General features: G+C 45.7%; 1 protein-coding gene across 2 annotated transcripts in view; it reads right to left on the reverse strand.

Moving 5' to 3' along the window:
- The window catches only part of ROR2 (receptor tyrosine kinase like orphan receptor 2), a 164,014-nt gene that overhangs the window by 52,096 nt on the left and 99,318 nt on the right, over positions 1-12,600 (reverse strand). For both annotated transcript variants that reach the window (XM_035099905.2, XM_035099906.2), the window contains exon 2: positions 6,175-6,252. In XM_035099905.2, the coding sequence (XP_034955796.1) occupies positions 6,175-6,252 (78 nt within the window). The remainder of the gene's footprint in view (positions 1-6,174; positions 6,253-12,600) is intronic.

Consider the following 12,600-nt stretch of genomic DNA (forward strand, 5'->3'; position numbering starts at 1 on the left):
TGGCATAGGAAAGGGGGGCGGCAGAGGGAGTGCATCGCCCCCGGCACCATCTCTGGCAGGGTGACAAGAGGGCACCCCACAGAGGTGCCATCTTGCTGCCGCAGCCGCGTACAAAGGATCCTCCGCTCATGGCTACACCCTCTGATGCCACTGCTTCATCCGCACAGCAAGGACGGAGGGGTGGCAGGAGCAGCAGCAGCCGGCGCAGCAGCAGTGGCAGCGGCAAAGGCCACCGCCTCCCCAAGGCACACCATCGCTGCCTGCGTCTGCTCTTGCTCTTACTGCCGCTGCCTCAGAGTCCCCGCCACAGTCTCGGGCAGAGTGGGGTGGGGTGGGGGAGGCAAGTGTGGGCAGAGAGAGGGAAAGAGAGAGCTTGTCTCTCCCTCTCTCACACACGTGATGCCTGACTCTTCTGATGGAGTGGGGCAAAGGGCTGGGCGCGTGAAGCAGAGGGAGCGAGCAGAGCCGCGCAGATGTTTGCGGCGCCATCAGCAAACCGCCCATACGGGCGGTGGCTGCAGCCACAAGCAGGCGATCCTGCCACCATACGGACGGTGCACGCATGAGCCGTACATAGCAGCGCTGTGCATGCACCGTATGGTCGGTTTGCCCCACCCCCACCCCGGGTACCATTCATGTTTTGTTCGCCCCTGAGCAGAGGTTGGATGGTTAGCTATCACAGGTGATTTAGATGAGATTCCTGCATTGCCAGAGGTTGGATTAGACCAGTGGTTCCCAACCTTTTTTTTTTTTTTTGGCCATGCCCCACCTAAGCATTTCTAAAATCCTGACCCCCCCCCACCCCGGTGACATATAATTCTTATTATTCAAAAAATGAAATCCTATTCATGTGGAGGAAGTTTAAAAGGCCATTCGTTGTAATAACTCATTCTCGAATTGCCCCCCTTAAAAATGAATTGCCGCCCCCCGTGGGGCATGTGCCCCATGTTGGGAACCATGAGATTAGATGGTCCTTGAGGTCTCCACCAGCTGTATAATTCTATGATTCTAGAATGGTCTTAAGCTGTTGGGCAGGCAGACCGCATTCAGTTTGGTGGCCATTCCATTCTTCAGAGACATTTCCAAAGTCTCACAGTTCATGACGATATTTGCATGCTCCCCCACTGTACTGAACAATTCTCTCAAGAACTTATTTCCGCCGTCAGATGTGTTCGGCTTTGCTTTTTGTTTCTGCTGCTGTTATAAAAACCTGATAAACTACGTTTGCATTTACAGGCTGTTTACATATCTAATAGCTCCAACAAAATCCATCAAGTACCGTAAACCAGGTGCCCAAATGTGTATCTAATGTAGCCATTTCAAATACAACACATGGATTTGCACTTCATAACACAGCTATCCAGAGGAAGCAAACAAATTTGTCAAAAAAAAACACCCAACAGCAACAGAGCAGCTTGCAAAATAAGGACAAACAGGATCGGAATTGAACACATCCATGCTCGGCTATAATGAAGACTGCCTTAAAATGAATGCACCATATTTTAGTTTCACTGCGCATCAGATGCTCGACAGGTTGATTCAGACAGGATAGGTGTGTGCTACGCAGCCAGAAAGCACCCAGGCTGGCAGAGAGCCGAGCGCAATTATTAGAATGTTCCACAGTATAACATTCCAAATTGCAATTCGTGCTATGAAATAGCTTGTAAAGGGAAAGGCCTGCGGTAATCAAAAAGTTGTTCTTAAAAGGGTGTTCTGTTCCGAGATGCTGGAGCAATGAGGAGTGCATGTCAGCAGTAGCTTTAGGAACATAAGGCTCACTTATTCAACTCTCAGATGTTTAAAGATAAGTAAGCATACACCAGAGTATCTGAAGTTCTAGTAAATTAAACTCAAATCACGGCAGAGTAAATTAAACCAAATTTTAGAGAAGCTTTTCTTGTTGGAAACATTTCCTAACAGATCACTTCGTTCCTTCGTGCCCAGCGCTACTCGGGATATTTAGGTATAGTGCAGTTTGCCCCCCTCCCTCCCCCCCCAAAGAAATAGCAGCCAAAGATTTGGGTGGTGGTTGAGCTGTGCAAAGAATGTCTATATAAAACTATCTTTCAATTTCCCCCAGCTCATTTCTTGGTCGGTGGCATTGGGTGGGTGCAAGGCACAAAGCAGAAGAGAAGGTAACTGGTTAAGGTGGGTTGGCTGAAGAAGGGATAGCATATGAGTCAACTGCTGGAGGCAAAAGCACTGATGAAAATGCTGGACAATTTTGCACACGCCACAGAAAATTCAGCAATAGCAGCAAACCTTGAGGAATTTTGGCAAGGGAACTTGCTGGCTTCAGGAATACATTTGGCCCATTATTTTAAAGCAAAACAGCCTGATTCACACTTCCCAGGATTATAGTCAAATCAGAATGCAGTTGTCCTTCAGTTCTGACACTTCTCCAAATTCTGCGCTGCAGTTATTTGCTCAAAAAGGTACAAAGCTGTGTACAGTGGTACCTTGGAAGTGGAACAGAATCTGTCCCGGAAGTCTGTTCGACTTCCAAAACATTCGGAAACCAAGGTGTGGCTTCCAATTGGCTGAAGGAAGCTCCTGCAGCCAGTCGGAAGCCACGTTGGACATTCAGGTTCCAAAGAACGTTTGCAAACTGGAACACTCACTTCCGGGTGTTTGGGAGCCAAAACCTTCGGCTCACAAAGGCGTTCGCCAACCAAGGTATGACTGTATTTTAAAATCCGTACTTTATATCAAAGTGTAAGAAAGAAAGAAAGCTTATTTTATAATACAAGTAACTCACAACTTTAACTTTTGTGCATTCAGCTTTACACACTTACCAAAAGAATAAATAAATAAAATCTTACGATGAAGGGCGGTATATAAATTTAATAAATAAATACATAGATATAAAGGTAAAGGTAAAGGGACCCCTGACCATTAGGTCCAGTTGTGACTGACTCTGGAGTTGCGCACTCATCTCGCATTATTGGCCGAGGGAGCCGGCGTACAGCTTCCAGGTCAGGTGGCCAGCATGACAAAGCCACTTCTGGCGAACCAGAGCAGCACACGGAAACGTCGTTTACCTTCCCGCTGTAGCGGTTCCTATTTATCTACTTGCATTTTGACGTGCTTTCGAACTGCTAGGTGGGCAGGAGCTGGGACCGAGCAACGGGAGCTCACCCCATCACAGGGATTCGAACCGTTGACCTTCTGATCAGCAAGCCCTAGGCTCAGTGGTTTAACCCACAGCGCCACAGTCAAATTCAGGCTTCCTCAAACTTGGCCCTCCAGATGTTTTTGGCCTACAACTCCCATGATCCCTTGCTAGCAGGACCAGTGGTCAGGGATGGTGGGAACCATAGTCTCAAAACATCTGGAGGGCTGAGTTTGAGGAAGCCTGGTCAAATATAACCCTTTCTATAATCCACACCTGTTTAGCCATATTGGGCCACTATGTCATTCTTCAGAGCTGATGTTTTGCTAAATGTCCAGACACTCAAGACTCCCATAAACAACAACCTCTCTGTTCTGGTGAGTTCACCGTTCCCTGAGTTCCCTATGAACTGCAGACTTTGCAGAAGGCATGAAATGAAATCAGACCCAGCCCCCATCACTAGGTCCACTGAAACATGCAGAGTATTTGGAAAAAGGCCAGAGTCTTGCTTAACATCGTATGGGGCTCTGGAGAAATCAAGAAGCTGCAGGAGGTCCTCTTGCCGTTTCCCCTCTTTCTCCAATGTGGTATTTGGAAAGTTGGAAAGCAGATGAAAAATTGTGTCACCTCTTCCCAGAGTCTTCTGCATATACTAGAAGACTTGGGGAGAGGTCCTGTGTTGGGTTCTATGTCTTTTGCAGGATTAGTCCAGAGAGAGGCTGAGCCCTTCCCTTAGCTGGTCCCCTGTACATGCAGAGTTTGGATTTGATATCCCACTTTATCACTACCCAAAGGAGTCTCAAAGCGGCTAATATTCTCCTTTCCTTTCCTCCTCAACAAACGGTCTGTGAGGTGAGTGGGGCTGAGAGACTTCAAAGAAGTGTGACTAGCCCAAGGTCACCCAGCAGCTGCATGTGGAGGAGAAGAGACACAAACCTGGTTCACCAGATTATGAGTCTACCACTCTTAATCACTACACCACATGGGTGTGAGACAGGGAATCAACCACAGACAATGTCTGATTAACAAGTCAAGCTGAATCTTGGGAGACTCCTGGAGATACTTGTATATCTTTGCATATTCATTAATTTTATTCAAGGTAACAATTTGCAGGTTAATTTTAAAAAGTAACCATAGCAATAGGATATAAAATAAAATAAAATGTACTGAAGATAGTAGTAAAAACTTAAGTATAGAAAATCAATTTTTTTTGGGGGGGGGGTTATATCAAGTTGTACCTTGGAAATTGAACAGAATCCGTTCTGGAAGTCCGTTCAAATTCCTATACGTTTGGAAACCAAAGCGCAGCGGAAGCCGCGTCAGACGTTCGGGTTCCAAAGAACGTTCTCAAACCGGAACACTCACTTCCGGGTTTGTGGCATTCGGGAGCCAAAAGTTTGACTTGCAAGGCTTTTGGGATCCAAGGTACGACTGTACTGTACAATCAAACCTTGATTCTCGAATGGCTCCGTTTTCAAACGTTTCGGCTCCTGAACGTTGAAAACCCAGAAGTAAATGCATTGGTTTTCAAACATTTTACGGAACCCAAACATCCAAGACAGCTTCTGCTTGAGTGCAAGATGCTCTTGCAACCAATCGGAAGCCACCCCTCGGTTGTCGAAGGGACTTCCGGAACATATTACATTCAATAACCGAGGTTTGACTGTAATAGATCTTATTCTAATGGCCCCTGCTAAAAACCTTTATTATTATAGTTGGTGGTATTATTATTATTATTAAAATTTGAATACTGCCCTCCATCCAAATATCACAGGGCAGTTAAATACAACATGAAAACACACAAAAAAACACTAGACTCTTAATCTCAAGGTTGTGGGTTTAATCCCCACATTGGGCAAAAGATTCCTGAATTGTAAGGTAATTGGCTTGATGATGCTCATGGTCTCTCCCAAAATAGATTCTCTGATTCTATGAAATCAATATCCCCCCCTCCTATGGGTTTCATCTGTTCATGAATATCTATGTTCCACACATCACATTTGTGCACATGGAAACACCATTTTGAAACCTCCCATTTACTCACACAAACATATACCAGCCGACATCCAAAAACATGACATCCATTCACGTTCGTGCCCTGGCTTCAGTCCACAAATATCCACTGGCTTCTGTTGACTATCTTCCAAAGGTGAACTTCCATCAGCCGACATCCACAAACATCCGTCTGCTTTAGCCTTGTAGCCTCCACCAACTTCCGAATTCAAAAGCCACTGGCTTCCATCCACCAATATCTGCCAGCTTCTCTTAGGTCCATCATGAGACATCCACCAGCTTCCAACCATGGATACCAGCAGCCTTTAAGCAAGCAAACCTGCCCTATTATCGCTCCCTAGCATCCTACTGCCAGAGGATTGCCTCCTTCCATTCACCACTTTGCCTCCTCCAAGTGGAAGAAACCTGGGCAGTGCTGAATGTCACATCCATTGCCAGGTGTGTCCTGCTGGAAATAAAAAAGGGCTTTCCCCTTGGCCTGCCTTGATATCCACTCAGTTGCCAAGTGCTTTTGTGACATCACAATAAACCCACAGCCTTGTGCTTTGAGCCTCACAATGGTGGGTGAACATATCAGTGATTGTGTGCTTGTTTATTCAGGAAGCGGGTGGCGCTGCGGTCTAAAGCACTGAGCCTCTTGCCCTAGAGGCTTGCAGTTTTTGCTCTCACCTGATCCTCTTGATTTGCTAGTGTTTCTCAACCTTGGGTCCCCAGCTGTTATTGGACTACAACTCCCATCACCCCCAACCTCTGTTCCTTCTAGCTAGGGATGGTGGGAGTTGTAATCCAACAACAGCTGTGGACCCAAGGTTTAGAAACACTGTAAGGACACAGTAGCAATGGTTGAGCGACCCAGCATGGACAATAGGAAAGGGGTAATAACCTCACTTCTCAAATCTTTATAAAGAGTGCACATGAGCCACTGACTCAATACTGCCATCTCCACAGGGACATAACCATTTTTCCAGTGGTGAAAAACATAGATCATTAAACAAATCCTTCAGCTGTCAGGTTTTGATAAGGCTAGTATTTAAATAAACTATTTTTACCTTTATGTGTTGGAACTGGTCTGTCATGTCCATCCATTTGGCCTAAAGGATCATCAGAATCTGGTATTTCCATTTCACCTAAATAAATAAAAAACAAACAAACCACTTAACACAAAATCTAGTTCAGATACTCAGCTTATCTTTTTCCTCTGTCACTAGGATGTTATTTTGACTGGCAAATTTGGTAAGCTACAAAAATGCACATCAAAATTTATATCCATTGTCTTCCCGGGAGATCAGATCTTAGCTTTTATTGATGACAGTCACCTCTTTTCACACCAGAGCATTAAGATTTATTTCCAAGAACAGGTAAACAGAACAAAAATCCTGAAGTATGTGTCTGGTAAAACGCCCCTGCTATTCCAATATATGTGAGGTTTCCTTCTTTCTCATTTCCAAAGGGAAGGGGAACTCCATGTTCCTGGAGTCAGAAAAAAAGGACATAGTATTTCATTGTGCTTTGGATTTCTTCTAGAAAAGGGCCTTGGAGTGACCATTGTTTTTGAACTACCCAAAACATGTTTGCAGAGGAATTGTTTGATGCACATACAGGTCTTTACTTGAAGAGACTGTGGTAGTTCCTTATGCCTCCCCCCCCTAATCTTCCATAAGTCTTGCACCAAGTTCAAGGGGAACGAACAAAATGCAAAAACAGAGAACTTTTGTAACTCTCTCTACTTCTGTAATCCTGGTATAATCTAACTCTGGATTGTCATCTACCTGCCTGTGTCGTCATCAATACCGCAAGACATTCTTTGGATATAATGCTCTAGGAACTGTACAGACAAAAAGCTAAGCTCCAAGAAACGGTTATGTCATGAGACTGCAATCTGGATATGGAAAGAATGCTTCTTTAATTAGTTTTAGAGCCTTATTATTTAACTCCTATCTATAAAGGGGGAATGGTGCGGGGGATCTGAGTGTTATTCCTATCCACTATCTGAGCGGAACATGCAACAAAATTGACCGGTTGCTCTTGAAACACACTGGCCAATGGTTCCTTCATTTGTACAGAATCTACTGGCTACAGAAAAGCGAAATTTAGAATTATCAGGAATTGACAGTGTCTACACACCCAAATCGTAATTCCTAAATATAACCCTCAATTTGTTGATTTAAACACACACACACACACACACACACAGAGAGAGAGAGAGAGAGAGAGAGAGAGAGAGAGAGAGAGAGAGAGAGAGAGAGAGAGATTTGTTGCTTAGAGAAAATTCAAATTCCTTTCCCCTTTTTCCCAATTCTTTAGCTATTTAGAGAGGAATCCTGGAGACAGAGAAACAAGAGGAGTAAATTGATGACCAGACACAGGGAGGCTATCTCATTTCCCAGCTCCCACCCTCCTGCATTCCTTCCTGATTTCTCAATCCCTCAAATCAAGATGGAAAGAGAAAAAAGCATTTGCTCATTTATTTATTTTTTTAAAAGAGGAACTTTAATAATAGCTTTGTGATATTCCTTCTTGAGCGCAGTGTGTTTATTTCTAGCAAAAACATCTATCCCCATATGTGCCTTATCAGTGGATAATTACAAGCCACAGAAAGATTTAAAAAACCAACAAAAAGCTGTATGAATGAGCTGCATTAAATTTATAAGATCCTCTTTACATTATGTAAATTATACATCACAGGCAGGCATGTCATTACAAACTTTTCCCTTTAAAATTTACTTTTAGAAAAAGAGACACTGACCTAGAAAAGTCACCTTCAAAAAAATCTATCCTCTCTTAAATTTTAGACCAGACGTTTTCAAATTGGATGTCAATGCAATGCCAGACTTTGGTCTGTGTGTCATAAAGACCACGAGACTTTGCCTGTACATTTTTTGTGAAAAACTGCCAATGAACCATCTGGCCCAACAGATACTCCTTTCCTTTCATAGCAGCGTGTAACATTTAAAGCATTTTTAGATGTTTCAATAACTACCTGTGAATCCATTTCTTTCTACTGTTACCAGTACTCCTCTCACAGGTTTTTCCCCCCTTTCCAATTCCCGCAACTTAATCTGTGATCCTCTTTTAGCAGATGAAAATAACACTGGAACCTCCTAACTCTTCAACAAAGATGGGAAACGTCAGATTCAGGGGCCGAATGTGCCTTCCACACCCCTTGATGCGGCCCTTGGAATGTTTCCCATGTCACACACCTCAATGACCAAGCTTCACATTCTGAGTGATTTTGTCTGACTGGAATGGGTCCTTGAATGATGCCTCTTGCTTGTCTGGAAGGAGGACAGAGTGCAAAGAAACTAGCCTACTCTACAAAGGTCAAGGTTGCTCGAGTTGCTCCCCACTTTTTTGCTTTTGACCCCACAAACAAAATACACTTCCTCATTTGCACCTGGTTAGAAAGTTCCATAAACCCAGGGTCTAGTCAACGACTCAGAAATAGCCATGCAGTGAATTACAATCATACAGTGGTAGCTCTACTTACGAATTTAATGTGTTCTGAACGCACATTCGTAAGTCGAAAAAATTTGTAAGTCGAATCCCATAGGAATGCATTGGGAGAAAGAATTCGTAAGTCGAAGCAACCCTATCTAAAAATTCTAAACAGCATCCAAGATGGCGGACGGAGCTCCATTCGTAAGTAGAAACATTCGTAAGTCGAGTCATTCGTAAGTAGAGGTACCACTGTACCTCGGTTTAAGTACGCCTCGGTTTGAGTATTTTCAGTTTAAGTACCGTCTGGAACGGATTAATCCACTTTCCATTACTTTCAATGGGAAAGTTCGCTTCAGGTTAAGTTCGCTTCAGGTTAAGTACGCTTCAGGTTAAGTACGCTTCAGGTTAAGTACGCTTCAGGTTAAGTACAGACTTCCGGAACCAATTGTGTTTGTAAACTGAGGTACCACTGTAATACAGTCCAAATCCTTACCAAGATCTGACTCAACTCAACTCCCATGCCAGAAAAAGTCATTGCTTATCCCACAATGGAGTCATGGACTTTCCTAATTTGGCAGGTAAAAGGTAAAGGTAAAGGAACCCTGGACGGTTAAGTCCAGTCAAAATCGACTGTGGGGTGCGGCGCTCATCTGGCTTTCAGGCTGAGGGAGCTGGCATTTGGCCACAGACAGCTTTCCAGGTCATGTGGCCAGCAGGACTAAACCAGTTCATTCTCACAGGCACATATCCAGTTCAAATATTCATTCTTCCCATCATGCTTCGTTATTTCCTTCTTAAGTTTTTCAGCATGTAAGCTATACAAAGCCCCTTTTACCAATATCAGAAGCTCAGCCATGATATTCCATCACCAAATGACTACAAATCAGTCTGTGTGCTAGCAGAACAAAACCCACAGGTAGTGTTCAGCGGCACAAATGACCAGAGCTACTGTGGAACTCGGTAACCAGGATGTCGATAACCTTCTTCGAAAATCTGGCACAAGAAAGGATCCTTCAGAGCTAAACAATCGATGCAATAAGCCCACCAAGGACCCCAAACGCAACTTGCTGATAATTTCTTTCTCAGACTTTTATCTGCAAGATAGTATTGTGGGATATCATCGTTCTCCTTCAATGGTTGATTTATACTCCGGTTGTAAAATCCACACATAGACAGGTATGTGAAATGAACTGCTGACCTTTTTTGGGGGGGGGGGGGTGCTTGGCAGTTAAAGTGAGCTGATGGCCAAATTTGACACGGCAGTTCCATTTCATTACCCAGGCTGAGTTAGGCGAAACAAAGGGATGATAGTTGCCACATTATGTGGATGAAAAACTTCAATGGATCCTGCAGCAGGCACTGGGGAGCAGGGATGGGGCACAGCAGTCTCAATAATATTCTAATACTAAACTCATATGTCATATATCCTCTCTTTCTTTCTTTCTTTCTTTCTTCTCTCTCTCTCTCTCTCTCTCTCTCTCTCTCTCTCTCTCTCTCTCTCTCTCTCTCTCCCTCTCTCTCTCTCTCCCCCTCTCTCTCTCCCTCCTTCTCTATTTCTATGTGTTTTGTCCACTTCTATCCTACTTTTCCAAGGAAAGCTTGGGCTGACTTAAAATAATTAAAGCCATTTTTTAAAAAAACAGCCAACAGTATATTCCACAAACAAGAAACAAGTACAGTATGAGAAACAAATCCAGCAGCATGTTATTCATTTAAATAATTGAAAAAGCCACGTAAGTCCCAAAATGCCTTCCAGAAAGGGTGAGTTTTGCAATCTCTTTGTAAAGGTCAAGAGAAGAGGAGGATTTTTGAACCTTCAAATGGAACACATGTCAGAGTTTCAGGAACACAGCTGTAAAGGCCATGCTGGTTCAAATCATCTTGGAGGAACCTCAGTGAGTGGACTCAATTCAGGGAGAAATGCTCTCCAAGATATGCCCTAAGCTTTTAAGGACTTTTTAAGGTCACATAGAATCACTTTGGGCAATGATGCCAACTGGTAACAGTCACTCTTACAAGCTGGGGTTCCAATGATGATGATGATGATGATTTATTTATACCCCGCCCATCTGGCTGGTTTCCCCAGCCAATTTGGGCAGCTCCCAACAGAATATTAAAAGCACAATAAAACAGCAAACACTAAAAACTTCCCTAAAGAGGGGCTGCCTTCAGATGTCTTCTAAAAGTCAGATAGTTGCTTATTTCCTTGACATCTGATGGGAGGGCGTTCATGGGCGTACCCAGGATCAAAACTAGGGGGGGCAAGGGGAGGGGCCAAGGCACGGAAGGGGAGGGGCCACAAAGTGGGCGGGAACGGCGAACTCGCGCTCCGCCGGGCTGTGCCCCTCCCTAGAAGCAGGGCTGGTGGGCGGAGGCGGAGCCCAGCCCAGCGGAGCGCGGGTTCAGCGTTCCCGCCCGCTGCGCCGCGCTCTCTGGTTCCCCGCCGCGCTTGGCCTTGCCAGAGGGCGCGACGGGGAGCTGGAGGGAGGGCGCAGCGCGGCGGGCGGGAACGGCGAACTCGCGCTCCGCCGGGCTGTGCCCCTCCCTAGAAGCAGGGCTGGTGGGCGGAGGCGGAGCCCAGCCCAGCGGAGCGCGAGTTCGGCGTTCCCGCCCACCGCGCTGCGCTCCCTGGTTCCCCGCCGTTCTTGGCCTTGCCTGAGGGCGCGCCGGGGAGCTGGAGGGAGGGTGCGGCGCGGCGCGGCGGGAATGGCAAACTCGCGCTCCGCCGGGCTGTGCTCCGCCTCTGCCCACCAGCCCTGCTTCTAGAGTAGGGCAGCTGCCCTAACTTGCCCCATGGTGGGTACGCCCTTGAGGGCGTTCCACAGGGCGGGCGCCACTACCAAGAAGGCCCTCTGCCTGTTTCCCTTTAACCTCACTTCTCGCAGGGAGGGAAACCGCCAGAAGGCCGTCAGCGCTGGACCTCGGTGTTTGGGCTGAACGATGGGGGTGGAGACACTCCTTCAGGTCTACTGGGCCAAGGACATTTAGGGCTTTAAAGGTCAGCACCAACACTTTGAATTGTGCTCAGAAATGTACTGGGAGCCAATGTAGGTCTTTCAGGACTGGTGTTATGTGGTCTCAGTGGCCACTCCCAGACACCAGTCTAGCTGCCACATTCTGGAATAGTTGTAGTTCCCGGGTCACCTTCAAAGGTAGCCCCATGTAGAGTGCTGCTAACTTTTTGTCTGCAAGCTGGGTAAGAATAGTGAGAGTAGTGTGGTTCGGGACCATTTACATAAACTGGTGCAAAACAGGGAAGCAAGGTGGATGGTGGTAGGGCAGCTTGGTGATGTGACAGTGGTGAGAATTGCAATGGTGAGAATTGCAACTGCAAGGAGAAAGCTGTAGTTCATCTTTCCCCATCCTGATACCTCCCATAAATTGTTGGGACTCCAACTTCCTTCAGCCCCAGTCAGCATGGCCGATGGTTAGGGATTTCTATTTAACAAAAAATTATATAGTGTTTGTTTGTTGTTGTTGTTGTTTAGTTGTTTAGTTGTGTCCGACTCTTCGTGACCCCATGGACCATAGCACGCCAGGCACTCCTGTCTTCCACTGCCTCCTGCAGTTTGGTCAGACTCATGTTGGTAGCTTCGAGAACACTGTCCAACCATCTCGTCCTCTGTCGTCCCCTTCTCCTAGTGCCCTCAATCTTTCCCAACATCAGGGTCTTTTCCAGGGAGTCTTCTCTTCTCATGAGGTGGCCAAAGTATTGGAGCCTCAGCTTCGGGATCTGTCCTTCCAGTGAGCACGCAGGGCTGATTTCCTTCAGAATGGATAGGTTTGATCTTCTTGCAGTCCATGGGACTCATATAGTGTTTGATTGCAAGAGAAACTCTGAATGATGATGGGAGTTGTAGCCCAAGAACTTCTGAATCACTCCAGGTCATGACTATTCTAGACTTCCCCTCCTATGTTTTTGCTGCTGTTTTATTGCGTGTTGCATCAATTGTGCTCCAAACCATCTTCATGCTCAGCATGTCTACTTGTGGGCTAATTTGGAAGTAGTGGGTAAAGGTAAAGGAGCCCTGGGCGGT

Source organism: Zootoca vivipara, chromosome 11 (assembly GCF_963506605.1).
Source record: "Zootoca vivipara chromosome 11, rZooViv1.1, whole genome shotgun sequence".
Taxonomy (NCBI): domain Eukaryota; kingdom Metazoa; phylum Chordata; class Lepidosauria; order Squamata; family Lacertidae; genus Zootoca; species Zootoca vivipara.